The 20,672-nt window shown below is 47.9% G+C and overlaps 2 protein-coding genes and 1 long non-coding RNA gene across 3 annotated transcripts; all 3 read left to right on the top strand.

The window, feature by feature from the left end:
- Nucleotides 1-371: 371 nt before the first annotated feature.
- On the top strand, nucleotides 372-3,512 carry LOC117838950 (uncharacterized). The gene is made up of 2 exons (XM_034719160.2): nucleotides 372-2,174; nucleotides 3,151-3,512. The coding sequence occupies exons 1-2, from the start codon at nucleotides 463-465 to the stop codon at nucleotides 3,155-3,157; spliced, it is 1,719 nt and encodes a 572-aa protein (XP_034575051.1). The 5' UTR covers nucleotides 372-462; the 3' UTR covers nucleotides 3,158-3,512.
- A 194-nt stretch (nucleotides 3,513-3,706) lies between these two features.
- On the top strand, nucleotides 3,707-7,550 carry LOC117838951 (uncharacterized). The gene is made up of 4 exons (XR_011897087.1): nucleotides 3,707-4,893; nucleotides 6,286-6,545; nucleotides 6,652-6,996; nucleotides 7,081-7,550. It is a non-coding gene; the product is annotated as an uncharacterized lncRNA (long non-coding RNA).
- A 4,922-nt stretch (nucleotides 7,551-12,472) lies between these two features.
- LOC117839059 (glucan endo-1,3-beta-glucosidase 5) lies at nucleotides 12,473-14,605 on the top strand. Its single transcript, XM_034719304.2, has one exon. The coding sequence runs from the start codon at nucleotides 12,834-12,836 to the stop codon at nucleotides 14,331-14,333; it is 1,500 nt and encodes a 499-aa protein (XP_034575195.1). The 5' UTR covers nucleotides 12,473-12,833; the 3' UTR covers nucleotides 14,334-14,605.
- The last annotated feature ends 6,067 nt before the right edge of the window (nucleotides 14,606-20,672 follow it).

Below are 20,672 nucleotides of genomic sequence, written 5' to 3'. Positions count from 1 at the left end.
ATAAGAAGTTTAGAACATGAACATAGCCCAAAAACTGCAACTTGGACAACTGAAAAAACATATTATTTTGAATAAAAATAATACTGTAAAAATTAATTTTGATCTAGTAGCATCGGCTTTATGTTGACAAACTACTTCTATATTAGCTAATGATAGTCAAATATTATCAGGTTTGAGTAAGGAAAAATCTATATATGTGATCGGAGGGAGTATACATTTTAACTGCATTTTACAATTTTTCCCAGGAAATAATCCAAGAAATTCGAAATCCGTGTTGGATTGCCATTCGAATTTCTGGTCGGCGATGTCCAACTCCCATAAACCGGCCCAGTTCGGAGCGGCCCAACTCCCTCTCCTCTCTCCGTCTCTCGTGTTCGCGAGGAGTGACGGCGGCCTCGCCATCAACAATCCAAATACAAAACTCCCAGCTCCCGCAGAAACCCTAACCCTAGATCCCCCACCATGGATCTCCTCCAGTCCTCGTACGCGCCGGACGACGCCTCCTCGCCAGAGGAGTCGGCGGCCGCTTCCTCGCCGGACTCCTCCCCGCTCCGCCTCCCCTCCAAGTCCGCCGCCCCCGCCGTCGACGACACCGCGCTCGCGCTCTCCGCCGCCGCCTCGGCCTCCCGCCCGCTCGACCCCTCTCTCCACCTCGTCGCCTTCAACCCCACCGCCGACCAGCTCTGGGCGCCAATCGTTGGGCCTCAGCACCCCCACGCCCCCATCTCCTCCGCCTCCGGCAACCGCAACCACAAGCTGGGCCACGTCGAGGACGCCGCGGTACTGCCTTTCCTCTTCGACGAGCAGTACAACACCTTCCACAGGTTCGGCTACGCATCCGACCCCTCCGGCCTCCACATCGTCGGCGACGCGCAGTCGCAGGCGCCCGAGCCCGACACCGTCTACAACCTCGCCCCCTCCGAGCACAAGCGCCGCCGCCTCCTGGCCAAGGCGGACAACCAGGAGGAACCACTGCCCCCGGATGCCAGAAATCCGGCCTCCGAGGAGTGGATCCTCCACAACAAGCAGAGCCCCTGGGCTGGCAAGAAGGAAGCGCCGCCCGCGGAGCTCACTGAAGAGCAGAAGCAGTATGCCGAGGCGCACGCGGCCAAGAAGGCAGAGAAGGAGGCTCGCGGTGAAGGGAAGGGCGAGAGGGCAGAGGTGGTGGTCAAGAGCACCTTCCACGGGAAGGAGGAGAGAGACTACCAGGGGAGGTCCTGGATCACACCACCCAAGGATGCCAAGGCCAGCAACGACCACTGCTACATCCCTAAGAGGTGTGTGCATGAGTGGGTCGGCCACACCAAAGGGGTTTCAGCCATCAGATTTTTCCCCAAGTATGGGCATCTCTTACTGTCTGCGAGTATGGATTGTAAGATTAAGATCTGGGATGTGCTCGGGTCGCGGACATGTATGCGCACATATATGGGTCACTCAAAGGCAGTGAGGGATATTTCGTTCTCCAATGATGGGACCAAATTCTTGAGTGCTGGGTATGACAGGAACATACAGTACTGGGATACTGAGACAGGGCAGGTGATCTCGACCTTCTCAACCGGGAAGGTCCCATATGTTGTGAAGCTGAATCCTGATGAGGATAAGCAGCATATTCTCCTTGCCGGAATGAGCGACAAGAAGATTGTGCAATGGGATATGAAATCAGGGCAGATAACACAAGAGTACGATCAGCATTTAGGGGCTGTGAACACCATAACATTTGTCGATAATAACAGGAGGTTTGTGACATCGAGTGATGACAAGTCTCTTCGTGTTTGGGAGTTTGGCATCCCTGTGGTGATTAAGTATATCAGTGAGCCGCACATGCACTCAATGCCATCAATTGCGCTGCACCCAAACTCTAACTGGCTGGCAGCACAGAGCTTGGACAATCAAATACTGATATACAGCACCAAGGAGAGGTTCCAACTCAATAAGAAGAAGCGATTTGCTGGCCACATTGTAGCAGGTTATGCTTGTCAGGTGAACTTCTCACCTGATGGGAGATTTGTGATGTCAGGTGACGGTGAAGGTAGCTGCTGGTTCTGGGATTGGAAAAGCTGCAGGAGGTTTAAGACATTGAAGTGCCACAATGGGGTCTGCATTGGATGTGAGTGGCATCCGTTGGAAACTAGCAAGGTTGCAACATGTGGATGGGATGGTGTAATTAAATACTGGTAAGTTGACAACACAAACGTGCATTCACTTTTATTTAGGATAACATCTTTTAATTGCTTTGCAGTGGTATGGTAGGATTGTTCTATGTAGTACTTATTGAAAGCCAGTCTTGCAATGCACTTTGAGAAGTTAATATTGCTAACCTAAAGACTACAGGCTTGCAAAAGTCTTCCTTGAATTGTTTGTATGCTTTATTATCAACTAGAGTGTATCCATATTTTGTTCTGGATAACCTATGGTAACTTATTTTTAGCAGTACACTTTCAATTTCTGGATTGGATTTTCACTGTTTTAACTCTTCTAGTAAAGTAGTGGTTTTAGGGCACAGCATACAGAGAAGTAAGATACAGACTATGGTTTGGTTGTAAATTATGTACCAGTCTGGTGGTGATTTTTTGTATGTGGAATGGTGGTGGTTATCACTCACTGTTATTCCATTGACTGTAGAAATTTCTTTTGTTTCCGTTGTTGCTGATAGTTTTGTTGTCTTCCACCTGTTTGCTAATTAAGTGCTAAGACACGAGTTTCTCTGAACATTTATTTTGTTGATGGTGCATGGTGATGATGGTTACAAAATTACCATGGCATAACGTCCCATCCTGTGCCCAATGATGGGATAAATGAAGTTGAGCTAATGCTGTTTAGTTGCTTGCTTCTAGATTACTTGGTTTGTCATAGCTATTGTATTGTAGAGATTTCCGTCGGCCTGTGCAGCCTGTATTTCTAATGTTTTTATTCCCTTAAAATCAGTACATTTTTTCGATTCGCCATTAAAAGTTTCAATTCTGAATTGTCATGCGGTGAAAGAGGGTGTTAAAATGACTTAAGCTCACTCATGAATGTGGTGTCATGAAAAGCTTTAAGCATTTTTGAACGCACTGCTTTATTTGATGTCAGTATAGGTTTTGTATTTCCTGCTGTCGTCTTCTCTTTATACATTGAAGGTACTGACAAATCTTCTTGTACTAATTGAAGGGATTGAGCCTCGGGACACAAAATGTGCTTGAGAATTGAGATGCTGGGAAGGATTTCATACCAATGCAATCCTCAAGGGCTGAACTTCATGATATACTGTAAGTTGACATGTGGGAAGAAAAAAGAGAAGGAAATGTCATGTTTTTCAGCTGCTGTCTAGTTAATTGTGCCCTTGCAAGGATGTAATGTACCATACGTGTGGCAGCAACTCAATTTTGAACTGTACCTTGGCTGCTAGTAACTTGTTTCCATTTCCCCTTCATCTTGTCGAATCTACCTTTTTGTAGTACCTGAGGAGCAGGCTTGTATACTTTAAATGAGTATTGATACACTTGGGAGGTGTTTCCCCCTTGGGTTGCGCAGTTCGTGTGCTGTGTTCATATTAGGTTTTGGACATCTCAATAATCATGGTAGATTGGAAATTAAATGTTCTGTTCCTTAGGTTGAACTTTGAAGTGAATTCATCAGACTTTCATTTGCAACATGGAGAGATGCATTCATCCATCAATTGTACTGCATGTCTGCATGTAAGGGTTTGAAGTGGGCTGGGCTGGGTGGGTTGGTTAGCCTTTTCTTCTGATGCCTGCAAAATGGGCTGGTATTAATCTGGTGACGAATCCAGTAGGGTGTCAAATCGATTTACTTGCAATTCCGAACTGTAGCGATTGGCAGACGCAATTTTGTGGTCGCCATGCCTTACTGCTGACTGGCATCAGAGATGGCGTAAGGAGGCGGGGAGAGAAGAGAAGAAAACACAACTCCTGATTGAGATAGATAGCCTTGGTGTCCAGAAACAAAGTCAAGAGATGGGCCATGCTACACATCACACATGGGCCGGCCAGAAACGAGACAAAACAGAAGCTGCTCCTGCACCGTTGTACGGCGCATTCGTGTCCGAGCGGCAATGGCACCACGCGATCTCCCCGGTCTGGTGGTGGTGGTCCCTCCTCTCGGATGGCCGGATGGGTCGTCTCATCTCCTATCCAAAGACAAGCAAAAAGGGATTCCCTCGCTTTCCTAGCTTCCAAGGTCAAAAACCACACACGCGGACGGAACGGGATTTTTTTTATTTTAACCCTTTTTAATCTAAAATTTAAAAACAGCCTAGGCTAAACTAAAATTTCAAGAAGTAGCCCTTTTAGTCGCGCAACAATACCTAGTGCGACTAATAATGGAGTCGTGCCAGAGCATGTGGCGCGCGCGGGGTGGCCGTGCTGGCAGTTGAGTTGTCGTTAAGTCGCGCCACATGCTCTGGCATGAGGCATGACTGAGTCGCGCCAAGCGACTCAACATATAATAGCTGGGCCCGCCGGCCCCTTTGTTTCTCCCTCCCCAGTTTTTCCCTTCCCCTCTGCCCGACCCGAGCTCCCTCTCTCCCTCCCATGGCGCCGCCCCTCCCACTCCACCTCTAGATCTTCCCCATCCCCCACCAGATTCAAGGAGAAATCAGGGGGAATTGCTCCTTGAAGGTACCTCCTCCACTCTAACCAAGTAGTTTTTCTAGATTTGGTGATTTTTGTAGGATTTGAAGTGGCTAGGGTTAGATTAGGTTTTGGGTTGGAATGGTGGTTGATGTTAATGGAAATGTAGAAGTTATGAATTGTGCCATATGGTCGAATTTTTGTTTCTAAAATTTATTTTGATATTTGATTTAGAACGATGGTGCACCATCCGCGGTATCCACTCCTTGAGATGTTCTACGATGAGCACCACCGTGGGAGGAAGCTTGAAGAGCGTGTAGAGGTATGTGAGCTCCAAGTTTACGAAGTTGTAGTTAATCTTATCATGGAGGATTGATATTAATGATGTGTTGACAATAAATTTTCGTTTGCCTGAACCCTTCACGACCCCGCACTCACACTCCTCTAGAGTGGGATGATAGGTACGCCCCGTATCTTCGACGGGCGGGTTTCCTCCAGCTTGCAACATTGGTGAAGGCGGGGCTACCGAAGATGAATAATGCTGCCCTGACAGTGCTAGTCGACCGGTTTCCACCTTCCCTCCGGTGAGATGACAATCACGCTTGAGGACGTATCCATGCTTTTTGGGCTTCGTGTGGACGGGCGAGCGGTGACTAGGAACATAAATCCGGTTGGATGGAGGGATACATGCATTTGTTGCTTGGAGTCCATTCTGAAGATCCTCCTCAGGATGTGAAGGATAGGAAAACTATAGGAGTGAGTTCAGCTTAGCTGGTGCGGCACTTTTGCATCGTCCACCTGCTACTACTCAGGAGGGAGTTGTTGCTAGGTACACCTGTGCATGGTTGTGGCATATGGTGTCTGGGTTCCTATTCCCCGATGCTAGTGGGAACACCATTTCTTAGATGTGGCTACCAATCATTGGGCAAGAGTGGGAGAACATTCGAACTTATAGCTAGGGGACTGCAACTCTTGCATGGTTGTATCGGCAGATGTGTGATGCCTGCAGGAGGGCTAGGGCTAATGCTAATCTTGGTGGATGTGCCTACCTTCTCCAATTGTGGATGTGGGAGCACCTTCCAATAGGTCGGCTAGAACGCCATGCATATGGTGTACGTACTATGCAACCCAATATAACTTGTTTCCAAGTATTTGTTATTTTAGCAACCTTCGATTTTTGGTAATGTGTTGCAGGATTTGCCATATGATGGCAATGAATCCTTAGCTACTGTCGGGTATCTTTGGAACAACATTTCTACCGTCCACGACAACCTAGGACGGTGCTACATAGACTACAACGGCACTATTGACTGCCTTAGAAATAGCCATGTAAGTGCAATATCTTTTTCACTACTACCATCTATGCCATAGAGTGTTTATAGGAAAGCACATTTGCTTAGAGAGTTCAAATTGCATATCTAGGTAACTTGGCAGCTGTATAGTAGGAATGGGGTTGAAGAGATGGAGCTTAGTCCCATGTGCAAGATGGACGAAGAATACTGGTGTTCTATTTGCCCCTAATTTGCTTCTATATTGTCGAGTACCATCTTCCAAATAGGGTGATGCGGTAATTTGGAAAACTTCAAACTTGCCCTCCAGAGTATAACAACACAGGCCAAAACCTGCACTAGTACATATATTTTTCCCGGTAAATACCCTTGAAATTGATTAATTTGTAACCATCTAACATTGTTGGTTTACTAAATAAATGTAGAATCGATCGTCGCAAGTAAAGGGGTGCCAAGAATTGGGAGGAGAAGCACATTCATGCAATCAACGCATGGAATTTACGAGCAAACAATAGGGATTATGGTGGCACTGTGCTCCGTGATGGCCTGTTCAATCAATATTTGGACTGGCTGAAACAAAACACACACCTGAAGCTCAAGGTTGCAATGGACACTGCCAACATTGAAGACCTACCTTCGGATCCGGAAGATATTTTCCCGGAGTACGATGAAGTCACAAGAAGTGGTAGGCAGCCGAAGCGTGGTCCTTTCGAGGATTACATTGTAAGTTCATATGCAACGGATCTTTATTTTAATAATGATATAATTCAAATTTGTTCCCAACTCTACAGGGCCAACAACTTGGAAAGTTTGCTAATGAGACCGGACAAGCTTTGAGTGTTCCAATAGGATCTCCGGAGGAGGCTAGTGTGTTGAGGGATTTCTTGCAAGTTCATTTTTTGCCTTGTCACTTGTGTGTCTATGTGAAGGTGGTTGTGTCTTGAGCAAATATTTTATTTTTTTTTTGTGTGCGCAGAGGCTAAGACGAGGATGTAGGAAAATGGCCTTCAAGATGAATTGCTTGGCAACACCAACACCGGCACCGACACTTGCCATTGACAAGGTTGGACCTTCAGCATCGAGGCATCGTGCATCCTCAAGCATGGCAAGGAGCACAAGTCGGGCAACATCTAGAGGTGTGAGGGCATACATAGTAGTTTTGGATTACGTTGACATATTTATCTTGCCAACATTTAAATTTTCCATGGTTGCCATTTTAGGAGGAAGATGTAGTCATGGAGCGGCTCTCGTTATTGGTTCCCCTCAAGGTGCCCCTAAACTAGAGAGCGCCGATGATTCTGATGACACTACGAACTCAGAGGACGATGACCCAACGTACGGCCAAGAGGAGGTCGGCCCCTCTCAACTACAAGGCGCTCCGACCCCGACACAAGGTAGCGCACCACCTAAGAGGCAGGCACGGGGACGGGATCGCACAAATGTTGGTAGCGTCAATGTTCTTCCCACCAACCCGGGCCGTCATCATGTAACAAAGAAGTCGTACACTCCACATTGATCACGTTCTAGTGGCTAAACTCATCATTTGGGCTTATTTATGTAGTAGAACTAAATATCATGGACTTGATGAACTAAATGTGTTTGGACTATTTCATGGTCGAACTATTTTATGGACTAAATGTGTTTGGACTATTTCATGGTTATCCGATGTTAACGTGATTGTCCTTTGTAATGGACTTTGTGTCGATATGTACAATGTTAAGTGATGTGTGTATCCATTAAATGAACTATTTCATGAATCTAATGTATTTGTACTATGTATCTTGTGTGAAATGTCAAGACTCTGGTGCAGAAGTGTAGGAGTGAAGGGATTTGTCGAAGTGAAGTGAAAAAGTTAGTCGCGCCAAGGCTCCTGGCTTTACCATTTGTGAGGAAAATGACTACCAGGAATACTAGTGGGAGGTTCCTATGGCGCAACTAACAAAGGAGTCACGCCAGGCACGCTGGTGCGACTATGACACGAGTCGCGCCAGGCCACGCGGCGCGACACCTCTGTGAACCACGCCAAAGGAAACTCCCACCAGTATTCCCGGTAGTCATTTTTTTTCACAAGGTGTCGTGCTGGGTGGCTTGGCGCGACTCTTCAGTTAGCCGCACCAAGGCCCTTGGCGTGACACGTTGAGTCAAAAATAAATACCGGGTATACTGGTGGGAGTCTCACTTGGCACGGCTCACATAGGAGCCGCACCGCGTGTCCTAGCGCGACTCTAATCATAGTCGCACCAAATGGAACTCCCTCCAATATTCCCGGTTGTTATTTTCTCCACAAGGAGTCGTGCCACTTGGCCTGGCGCGACTAACGTTTTCAATTCTCCTTAGCAAATATCTTCACTCCTACACTTGTACACCAAGAGTCTTCACATTTCACTCGAGATACAAACATCACATAGTTCAACCACTTAGTATCATGACTGTATTTGTAACACCTCATATGCAATGCATGGTTCAAATAGTCCACAACAATACTACATTACATAATTAAAATAGTCTGCGACATTAGTCCATTACATAATTAAAATAGTTCATGATACAAGTCCATTACATAAATCAAATACTAACGGATGAAGTTTCATTCCATTACTGCTCTGAATCGACATCGAACAACAGCTCATCAACAGCCCAAACATCCTCCACATCTTGGTCCAAGTCTGTTGCGATGTCCTTGCCCTTGGCCTCCACATCCTGCGCCTTGTCCTTTCCCTTGGCCTCCACATCCTGCACCTTTGCCTAGCCCTTGGCCTCCATATCCTGCACCTTGGCCTTGCCCTTGGTGTCATAGGCAACATCCTTAGGTAAGTCACACACAAGTGCCTTTATTGCCTCCATTTGCGCCTCCCTTGCCATATCTTGCATTTCCTCCCTACTATGGGTAGCCACTTTGTCATCAAATCGATCCCCCTTTAGGCAACTTGTCATCGAATCGATCCCACTTTGTCATCAAATCGATCCCCCTTTAGGCATTTCCTCCCTTGCCATATCTTAGACCCGCCATCTTTAGGCAACTCACCAATAGGTGCCTTCATTGCTTGCAATTGTGCCAACTTTGCAACTATTCTAGCCTCCTTCAAATCGATCCCCCTTTTGTTTGACGTCAATAGTTGGAAATACTCTTCCATTGACCCTTTAGGAAAGATCCTCAAACTCATTCCAATCACGAAGCTACCTATCCCTCCTCATCTGCTTGTCATCCTTCCTCTCCTTCCTCCCCTCCTCCTCCTTCATTCTCTTCCTCATCCTCTCATCTGCATTAAGTGGTAGTGGATATTTGATTCTATTCCTTCTCCAATATTGAATGAGTCCTCTCAAACCGCCTCTCCAATTAGAACACTTGACCGTCCTTTCTCTTCATGAATCTTATCTTTGCAAATTTGACCAAACAACTCATTATACAATGGAATAGGCACGTAGTGCTCCTACCTTATTTCATTTTTCCTCTTCAGTGTTTCTTCGGTTTTCAAACATTCATAACAGTGCCCCAAACGTAGGCGGAGTTGTTCCCTACCTAGAAAGGTCTCCCAATCACAAGTCCTCCCCTCCTAAAAAAAATAAGAAAATCCATTTGTACTCAAACTAAAGCCTTTACCACATGATTGAGACTCCAAACAAATGAATTGACCTTGTAGAAAGTGAACTCCACAATGGCAGATACTGGCATAGCACGGATGCCTTTGAGGATCTTGTTCAGCACTTTAGATATATTTGTATTTTGCACACCATATATAGCTCCACCCTCATCAAATGCATTGGTCCACTTATTCTTGTTCTCCATTCGCTCCTCCAACCACTCTGTTGCTTCTTCATTCATCATTCCTTTCAGTTTCTGTAGCCTATTGTCAAACGTCCTCTCCACCTTGGCTACACAAACCAATTTTATCGACTTCATTACTTTCTTGTTCTTGTGCCTATGCCATATATTTGCGGCAAAGTGACGCATGCACCACCTACTCACAATAGGTTGGTAGCCTTCCATATGATCCTCAACCATGTTTAGGATTCCTTGGTGGCGTCCGATATTATGCATACCTTCCTATCATGCCCAACAACATCCCGACGGACCAAATGCAAGAACTATGACCAGCTGTTGTTATTCTCACCCTCAACCAAGGAAAATGCAAGGGGGATCAATCGGTCCTCACCATCCATACCAGTGGCGAACAACAAAACACTCCTATACTTTCCGGTTAGAAATATGCCATCAACGCTTATCAATGGTTTGCAATGCTTGAATGCCTCTACACATTGGGGGAAGCACCAATACACCCGCTCCAAAACAGGCTTCATGACACCATTGTGTAGCTCCTCCTTATCCTTTGTGTGAGTGTACCACTTTGTACTTGGTTTGTAGTGTGCGATCGCTTGTAATATTCTTGGCACCCTACCATAAGCGTCCTTCCAATCACCCCACAACATGGCTCTAGCATGCTGCTTAGCCCTCAAGGCCTCTCCATACTTTACCACGCAATTTGTGGATCCTTTGATGGTTTCAATGACCACGGCTATATAAACATCAGGATCAGCATGAACAATTGCAGCAATCCGTCTTGCAATGTAACGAGCCGTGCACTGAGAATGCTCTTGTGTGACCTTGAACGTCCCACATGTATGAGATTGAATAACTCTAGTGATCCTCCATTTCTGTCTATCATCAGGTAGTAGACGCGCCCACACCTTCTAGTCACAATCATGTTGGCAATGAACCATGTATCTCATTTTGGCCGATGAATGAACCACATCATATGGCCTATGGTGCCGCACCGAGTAATCCCTTAAGAAAATTTCGACTCCTCCAGACTATCGAATCTCATTCCCTTCTCTATAAATAGCTCACCACTATCGGGTTCAACTTCAGTAAGGCGTAACCCTGAATCACAATAAGCCTTCCTTGGAATCGAATGGAATATGGAAACTTTAGGGACATGTACGTGTACAGTTTTCAATTGCCTCAGCTCAGTCGGAGTGAATTGCAGCAACCGAATTCCAGAAAGAGTATGTACCAATCCTCTTAATGCCTCATCCACCCTCTCATTAAATAAAGGAGTTGCTTGGCCCACCGGACTTGGTTCAAGTATAGGACTATTTCGCACCACATGTGTTGGTTGGGTCATTGGAGTTGGAATGGATTGCACACAGGTGTTGGTTGCGTCATTGGAGTTGGAATTGATTGCACCACGGGAGTTTGTTCTGTCACCCTTTCATTAACTGATGGTCTTGCTTCATCAACAAATGGGACTTATTTTTCACCATCATTTCCAATATCATCTTCACCACCACTTTGTTCTTTTTCAGAGCCCACGGATATATCATCCCCGTCCTCATCATCCTCCAAGTCGGCAACATCAAAATCATTGTTTACTCTACATGTATCAAAGTCACCTTCATCACTATTACCATCTGAACCATGAGAACAATCATCATCACCACCCTCTTCATCATCCTCTTCCTCATCAACCTCATTGGCCGGTAACACATCTTCCTGAGTTAAGTGTTCGATAGGCTCATCGCTATGTGGAGGCATATACCAAGGATAAACATCAACAATTAACTCGGCACAAACAACTTGAGAACCTTTCACCAACTCTTTGTAAAATAACCAATCATCATCACATGCAAGAGGCATCAACACATAGTGAGATCTTTTGTCATTGCATCAAACCTTGCACGAATCCTTAAATCCTCTTCCTCATTTCCAACTTTGAACAAAGAATTAACTCGACCTATTATATCATCAAATGTTAGAGGACTATCAAATCTTACTACTTGTTGCCTCATTCTTGCAAACTCTCCATTATCATCAACCATGCCACCTGAGAAGAAAACAAATTAAACGATCCATCTACACAACCACCAAATTAAATTGATTATATAGACCTTCACCTATTTCCTTACGACTTCTACGCTACCAACAAAAACTATATCTTGGAAGCATTATTAAAGAATTTGTAAAAAATAATTTACCCATAATTAACACTTTGAAATCCTACTATGCAAGAGTAACTACACAATAGGAAGGGGTTACCATCGACCACTTGAACGATACAACACACCTAATCATAGTCGATTCGTACTCAATCCACCTATGCAACTCAAATCATACACAAAACCTAACCACCTCAAATCCAACTAAAACGACGGAATCGAAAAAAAACTAATTGGTTAGAGTGGAGGAGTTATCTTCCTGGAGCAATTTCCCTTCGTTTCCCTCTTGAATCGGGTAAGGGATGGAGTGGATCTAGAGGGGGAGGAGTGGGGGCGGCGCCATGGGAGGGAGAGAGCTCGGGTTAGAGCTGGGAGGGGAAGGGAGGAAGTGAGGAGGAAGAAAGGAGGAGGGGCGGCGGGCCTGCTGTGTAATGGGCTGAGTCTGAGTCGTGCCACGCTCAGCTAGCCAGCTCAGTGGTCAGCTCGGCCACTTCGCGCGCCGCGCCAGCGTAGAGCGCCGGTCGCGTCACATGCTTTGGCGCAACTCAGTTTTTAGTCGCGTCAAGCGGCGTGGTGCGACCAAAAGAGCTGCTTCTTGGAATTTTAGTTTGACCTAGGCTGTTTTTTAAAATTTTAGATTAAAAAGGGTTAAAATAAAAAAATCACGGAACGGATGGATCGCGCACACGTAGCTTACACACGACACACCTGATCCCTACTATACGCTTGTCCATTCAGGTATCTGATCCCTTCTTTTGCTTGCCCTCCAGACCCATCAACTTCAGTCCCCCAACACAACGCCATTTGTATATGCTTTCCCTTCCCCGCGCAAACACCATCTTGCTTCTTGCCGCCCTTTCCCACCCTTCCATCCCATCTCATCTCCTGCCGCCCAGGGGAACGAACGACCCTATATCTTCACCGCCATCGTCAGTTCACACCTGCAGGCTGCAGCGCACAAAAACATAAACCACCGGCGCAGGTGCAACACCCCCCAGCAGCCAGCGGCATCAACAGAAGGTACTCGTCGTCGGCGAAGATGGGGTCGTGCGCGGCGCTGCGTGCGCTGGCGGTGGTGCTGTGGGTGGCGGCGGCGTACCCGGTGTTGTTCCGGGCGCGGCCCGTGCAGGCGCTGGCGGCCAACTGGGGCACCCGCGCGCTGCACCCGCTGCCGGGGGACATCACCGTGCGCCTCCTCCGCGACAACGGCTTCGACAAGGTGAAGCTCTTCGAGGCCGACCAGCCCGCGCTCCGGGCGCTGGGCCACTCGGGCATCCAGGTCATGCTGGGCCTCCCCAACGACCTCCTCGCCGGCGTCGCCGCCAGCGTCAACGCCGCTGAGCAGTGGGTGCTCCAGAACGTCTCCGCCTACGTCTCCAGGTACGGCGTCGACATCCGCTACATCGCCGTCGGCAACGAGCCCTTCCTCAAGTCCTACAAGGGCAAGTTCGAGGCCGCCACGCTGCCCGCCGTCCAGAACGTGCAGGCGGCGCTCGTCAAGGCCGGCCTCGCCCGCCAGGTCCGCGTCACCGTCCCGCTCAACGCCGACGTCTACGAGTCCCTCGACGGCAGGCCCTCCTCCGGCGACTTCCGCCCCGACATCTCCGGCCTCATGGTCAGCCTCGTCCGCTTCCTCCTCGACAACGGCGGCATCCTCGCCATCAATATCTACCCCTTCCTCTCCATGGACGCCGACCCCAACTTCCCCGTCGACTACGCCTTCTTCCCCTCCCCCGGCGCGCCGCCGTCCCAGGCCAGCGTGCAGGACGGCAACGTGCTCTACACCAACGTCTTCGACGCCAACTACGACACCCTCATCGCCGCACTCGAGAAGCACGGCCTGGGTTCCATCCCCGTCGTCGTGGGGGAGATCGGATGGCCCACCGACGGCGACAAGAACGCCAACGTCGCCGCCGCGCAGCGCTTCAACCAGGGACTCTTCGACCGCATCATCGCCGGCAAGGGCACCCCGCGCCGCCCCCAGATGCCCGACGTCTACGTCTTCGCGCTGCTCGACGAGGACAACAAGAGCGTCGACCCCGGCAACTTCGAGCGCCACTGGGGCGTCTTCAACTACGACGGCACGCCCAAGTACCGGCTCAACCTCGCCGGCGGCCGCCCGCTCGTGCCGGCCAAGGGCGTCCGGTACCTCTCCAAGCAGTGGTGCGTGCTCCGCCCGGACGCCAGCCCGACCGACCCGTCCATCGCCGGCGCCGTCCAGTACGCCTGCCAGTACTCAGACTGCACCAGCCTCGGCGGCGGCTCATCCTGCGGCAACCTCGACGCGCGCGCCAACGTCTCCTATGCCTTCAACCAGTTCTTCCAGGCGGCCAACCAGCAGAAGGCCGCCTGCAACTTCAACAACCTCTCCACCATCGTCACCACCGACCCGTCCCAGGGGACATGCAGGTTCGAGATCATGATCGACACCGGCCGACACGAGCTCACCGGCAAGTCGGCCGCCGGCAGGGTGGGTTCCTCCTGGTGGAGCGCCGTGCCGCTAGTTCTCGGCTTCGTCAGCCTTGTGGTCGCGTGGTGAGAGACTGCAGTGCAACGGATGGGGCTCCTCAACGGCTAGAAGCTAGCTAGAAATGGCCATTATTCTTTAATTTTTCTTATACTAACTAACGGATCAATTCGTTAAGGATATTCTTGGTGGTAATAAGTATCCATTTACCATTGGGGATTATCGGCTAAGGGTAGCTTCTGTTACTTGGAAAGGGATTATTGTACTGTATCATACTCATTGGAGGATTCTTTCTGATGTACATATATACATGACAGAGAAATTGATATGCAATTTGGTTGGAATGTGTGGCTATGTCCCTCTCTGTTGATGCTCTTCTTGGATTTATGGATATGGTTCAGAGTTTCAGACTTCATAGTACATTTAAAGATGGGGGTGGTGCGGTTCAGCCCATCGGTTCGCTGAACCGACCCATAAAACTGATTCTAATGGGCCCCTTTTCTAAACCTTGAACCCAGTTTGGATCGATGGATCAGAATCACTCGAACCTTAGGATCGAGTGGTTCGACACTCCCCCTCGGCATCTTCCTTCCAAGCAGCGGCGGCGCTCATGGAGACGCCCCCCAGTTCATCGGCGGCCACGTTCCTCCGTCGGCACCATTCCAACTTCTCCCGCCGGCCATGCAGGAGACCGTGCCGCCACGCTGCAGCAGATCCCCGCTGCGCTCCTGTTGTCGACGCCTTCCTCGCCCCTGCCATCACGCTCCGCCGGCAGCACCTCGTCACGCTTCGCCGCCTCCTCAAGCGTCTCCACTCCTGAAGCTGCCCCTTCCCCCTACGCACTAACCCGTGCCACCATTCCTAAGGGACACGCCAAACCAGGTGACCGCCTAAGCTACACTTCTTGGGTGCGTTTCTAATCTGTTGTGATTTAATCGATGCTGTTGTAAAGGAATCCATGGTGTAGTAGCAGGCTCTGGTTAGCAAGCATTGTCCATAGCAAAGGCAAGGTACCACACGACCTGAGCAGTAAGAAAATGCACACCCTAAGCAACAATGTGAATTTTCAGATCTGTATGGCTCTAAGGGTAGATGCTAGACTAAAGAAAGTGTAACCAAGATCAGTATAATGTGATAGATGCTCCTATTTTGGATAGGAGTCAAACTCTGAAAGTGATCTAGTTTTTGATGAGCAAGTCAAGTATTTACTTGTACTTGTGTGCTTGGAGCAGTTCTAAACTCTAATTACTGGGTGTAAATGTGTAATGTGTAAATAACCAATCAAGTCCAATTCACTGCAGAATCTTTTATTGCACTGGACTAACAGTAACTGAAAGTGTCTGAATGGTATACTTAACCTGAACATGGTATGGTATGTTGGGTCTGCAATATTAACTCACTTGTTTTCTGTTCATTTTGTTATCCCCTTGCTCCACTCACTTCTCAAAGTACACTTGTGGAGTTTTTCATGATATAAAGGTTTCTTCTTCAATTTAAATGAGGGCCACTGTCACTACTAAAAAACATTGTATGCATTCTGATGTATGTGTCTGTCTTGACCATGAATCCATGATCACAACATCATCTATCTTCCATCATAGTCCGATATATTGTGATTCATTTCTGCTTCTGGCAACGTCGAGAAGGACATGCTGAAAGGTAGTTAAATGTACCTATTTATATTGCAAATCCAGTATCAAACTGACACCCAGATATGTGGTAACTTACATTTGGTAATTGACCTTTTATATTAGCTAGCAAATATGCTATTACGTTGCAACGGGGAAACGGTTCATTTAGTGTTATATTTGAATTGTTATGATTGTAAAAATGATATACAAAAACATATGTGTTGCAATTGTGAAATAATAATTGCGCTACTGAAATATTGAGAAATTTAGGGTCTTTCAGAACATTTTCTGTAGTAACATATACAATTAATAGCTTGGCAGTGCATTTTACATCAAGTACGGGGGACTTGGGCTTCCATGTAAGCCTTCTCCTTTCAACCGGATGTTCCATCTTCTTCAACCGTCCAATGCATCCACGCATACCTCGCCGGTCTGGTTCAAGGTGGCCTCTCGGATATCTTCTAAAAATTTAAGAACCTATATTTATTTGATCTTATATTATCTCGTAGGTCAGAGTACCGTAACCTAACTCTTATTCATGCCATCGCAGCACAACCTATCAGCGGTGGACTCTTTTTTCTTTGAAGGAACATCAGCACTGGACTCTTACATGACAAACAACAAAAACCACCGGTGGCCACGCAACTGTGACCGCATTTCATACAACTGCATCGTCACGCCCAATATACATGGGGCCAGCATTAGCCTGGATATCAAACCACATCATGCATTCAGAAAAATTTGCGTCGAGATGTTGCGCAGCGAAGCCATGTCCCTTCTTCTCATCTTCGGTCTTCTCCTGTCACCGTCGTGCGCTGCCAAGCAGATCGAGGCCGCCAACCCCGAAGGGTTGGAGCATCCACGTCCCGAAGCCCGGCGGCACCACCCAGAGCCTTGCTGTCACGTCCGATTTTAAGGACAAACCGAACGCTGCATTTATGCATGTCCAGGATCAAGTTTTCATGCATAAAGTGACATCATTAGTGTAATATCACAACAATATCATTACAAAGCGTTAATAATAATACAAATGACTAGAGCGTCTAAACAAAAAGATTACACGATCGTAGACTAGTCGTAGCAGAGTAGGCACCATCTTCCATAGGTAGTCGACGGGGGCACGCCAACCTAGAACTCGGATCTTCATGATTGAAGTCCTTGTCTTCATCGAATCCAAGCGTAGCTCCTTCTTACTTCTTTCTGAGCAGCAGTAGGGAGGAAGGGGTTAAAAGGGAAAACGGTGAGTACACCTGGAGGCGTGTACTCTGCAAGTGGGGGGAATTATATGCATAACATGCAGGCTTAGCACAAGGAAGGCTTTATTTGGTGGACTGCATGCTCATATTTTAGTTGGTCAGATTTTAATTAAGCACATAGAGATATTAATATTACTAGCAGGTATGACCGTGCGTTGCAACGGGAGAAAAAAAACATCGCACAACCCTAACCTAATAAACATGACAAACAACTTGGGTGACATTTTGACAACTTAATTGCTACTGTCGTGCGGCCGCACCGTGCACAATCTGTCAGCGTCAGCCCCACCAGCCTTGTGATGCGCACCAGCTCAGCAGTGCTGGCAGTCCAACCAGCAACGCATGGAGGAGGGAAGGGCACACGGAGTTCTGCGTCGTACACGTGCATCGACTGCGGTACGAGAACAGCGTGGCGGCCATGTTGTCAGCGTGAGGATGCAGAAACCAGCTCTCGCGTCAGCTTAGCCTTATCCTCTCACTCTCTAACGCCGTCACCCACCTCCATCTGTCCATGTATCCTCTCACTCGAGTGCATCCGAGCTGCCAGCCGTCGCCATCCCACGGCCGCCAGCCGCCACCAAGCTGAAAGCCAGCCATGGCCACCCCCGACCGAACCCAATCCGACCCACTCGTACGCAGCACCGCCGCCGCCATGACCCGCCAACTCCATGCATCGCGACTGCTTGTCCAGCTTCAAGATCCAGAGTGAGTGTGATGCCTATTGTTTTTCCTTTTCTTTCCTGGATTTTCTTGTAGATAGCAGCACCGGTGGTTTTCAAAGCTGCAGCGGTGCATCAGGCAACCCCTGCGGTAGCAGGACAACGCGAGCTACTGGTGGGCTGGAAGCGGCGCATGGACGCGATGAACGCATCGACCATTGAGCGCGTCGCGTCCTCGTTGGTTGCCTGCCTCCGCAGCACGACCACCAAATCCACCGCCATGGCGCCGCGCCTGAGCTTGTCGTCCATCCTTGTCATGCTCTCCATTGTGCGCGTGGCCTCGACGACCATGGCGACGGGCCGACAACATCTTATTTTTTTGTTCTTTTCTTTTGCTCCTTCGTGGGTTAGATTTTGCAATTTGTCGGCGGCCGGCACCGCGCGCGAATGCCGCGGCGAGCGGTGGCACGGGCGGTCGAAGGATGGTGAGGGTGTTGGCGGCAACCTCTCTTCTCCCCCACGCGCAACCTCCCATGGCAGCATGCACCACACATGCGGAGGTGGTGGCCGGTGGATGGCGAGGGGGCCAGTGGCGGCAGACGGCGAGGTCAGGGAAAGGAACTGGAGGAGGAGGGGCACAGGTGGATGGCACACGGCCGCAGGAAGGGACTAGAGGAGGAGGGGCACGAGTGGATGGCACACGGCCGCAGAAAGGGACTTTTTTGCAAAATCATCAAGAACTATTCCAAGGACTGCGGGTTGATTACAAAAAAGTTGAGGGACTTTTTTGCAAAATAATCACGACGGTTGGAAGAAACAATCGCACTTTAATATAGGCTTCCCAAACCGCAACGACCTTAAGGTTAACCACTTACAACTAAACCCAAACCACAGAATACCGCTTCTGTGATCCACCAAAACAGACTAACCATGTAAGGGTCCAGGACACTCTTGACTGTGAGCACGGCTGTTATAACAGTTTTTAACATTCTGCAGAGGTTGTACATCTTCACCCACGAGTCGTGTCACCATTCGCTAGGGGCCGCTAAACCCCACACACATTTCGAGATGTGTGTGCTACGCAGTGCACTACGAGGTCTTTACATAAGTTCACCAGCGGCGCATTAACCCACTCAGGGTTCGGGTACCCATCGTCGTGCCAGCAGATTATTAGGGGAACCGAGCCACCCTCGCTGCAACCAACAGCTTAACGTAGGCCACTGGATTTCCCGATTTACCCTACTCAATTGGTCAAGACCGTTGCCCATCCGATTATCGTGGTTGTACTATAAGTCCTAGGTGGTCGCTCCATAGATCAATCCTTAAGCTCGACTCAGACAAAACCAACATCACATTCCTCAAAAACCAAACAGCTTTCCCACTTGTCTGAGCCTCCTAGGGTTCCAGGTTGCTAAAAAGATTACCAGAACCCACATGTTGCATAGTTCCATTAATCAAGATTAATTATAACCAACCAACCCATGTTGAGCAAAGCTAAGCATAAAACTGTAACCTCAAAGGGCAAACAAGGAGTGATCATGAAATTCTAGTAAACAGCCTATATAGGATTCCCATCAATTTGACAACTAATGCAAGCAAGCATAAAGGTAAAATGTGATATGGTTTATAAAAGTAAAGGTACAAAATAGCAAGATGTTCAAGGACACTTGCCCGTTTCCCAATGATGCACTGCTCAGAGACGTTTCCTTACAACTAAGAGCAATACACCAACAGTAATAAAAATAGATTTGGAAAGACGTACCATTAACTAGGACTAGTTGGTAGAACGATAGAGTGTAAGAAACAACTAAAACGGAAGTTTTGGTTGAGAAGATATGAGTATGCGAAGGTGCAAAGGCATTTTGGCAAAAGGCGTATATGATGGGATTATTTTGATCAAGGACAAATGGATTACGACATCATCAAGGTGTAGGCATGATCATTAAGGAATTCAAGAATTGTATAAAAGCTAGGAAAAAGATGAATGAGTTCTAGTGTATGTACGTACAATCCAATATACCATTGTAATAGCTAGAGATTCATGCTTGTTGTTAGCAAGCATGAATCTAGTATTAAAATAATATATTAGAGTTATAGTGTACACATACTAAAGTCCAAGAGGCTAGGAAATAATTTAATTATTAACATGAGCCATTTACAAATCATCCTATCGATTCTATAATTTAAACTCATGCTATGGTGTAATGGCATAGACTTAATTTAAATAAACAAAGCTACGTCATTTTTCATATACATAAATTTAATCTACTGAATCAATATGAATTTACAAATGTCTAAATATTAGTAATTAAAGATATATGACAAGGGTTAACATGTAGGGAATGCGAGGAACAAGGTATAGTGAATTAATTACGCAGAAAAATAATAAGGCACATCATGAACCTAGACAAGATTAAATGTAGACTGCAAGGGCTAGCAGAGAAGCTCGGCAGAGGAGGGAGGCGGCGTGGAGGAGTTTGGCGCACGGGGAGGGAGGGAGAGAGATGATTGGTCTACTGGGCCCAAGTTGAGTTGGGTTTTGTGGGAAAAAGGAGAGCAATTAGAGAAACAAGGATGAAATCGTGCAACTCCAAAAGCTCAATTATCCTAAAAGGGAAAAACCTTACCTCCAGTGGGGTGCGTCCCGTGCCCGACGTCGTCGGCGGTGGTGTTGTCCCCGACGAACGACGGGGCGCCAATGAGCTTGTTGTTGCACCGCACGGGAGGCTGGCAGCCGCCCTTCCATTTGGCGGGCGGCGGCAGCATGTCCTGGTCGCGGAATGAAGGGTGCTTCTTGTCGATCCCGGTGTTCAGGAACCCGATGATGGCGCCCTCGCCGTAGCTTGTCGCGTTCCAGACACCTTG

This window comes from Setaria viridis, chromosome 9 (assembly GCF_005286985.2).
Source record: "Setaria viridis chromosome 9, Setaria_viridis_v4.0, whole genome shotgun sequence".
NCBI classification, from domain to species: Eukaryota; Viridiplantae; Streptophyta; class Magnoliopsida; order Poales; family Poaceae; genus Setaria; species Setaria viridis.
Note: the sequence above shows the minus strand (reverse complement) of the source record. Positions and strands in the feature narration are given on the sequence as shown.

What these genes read in the sequence shown, in the direction of transcription:
- LOC117838950 (XM_034719160.2), top strand. Translation starts at nt 463, where the DNA reads ATGGATCTCCTCCAGTCCTCGTACGCGCCGGACGACGCCTCCTCGCCA.
- LOC117839059 (XM_034719304.2), top strand. Translation starts at nt 12,834, where the DNA reads ATGGGGTCGTGCGCGGCGCTGCGTGCGCTGGCGGTGGTGCTGTGGGTG.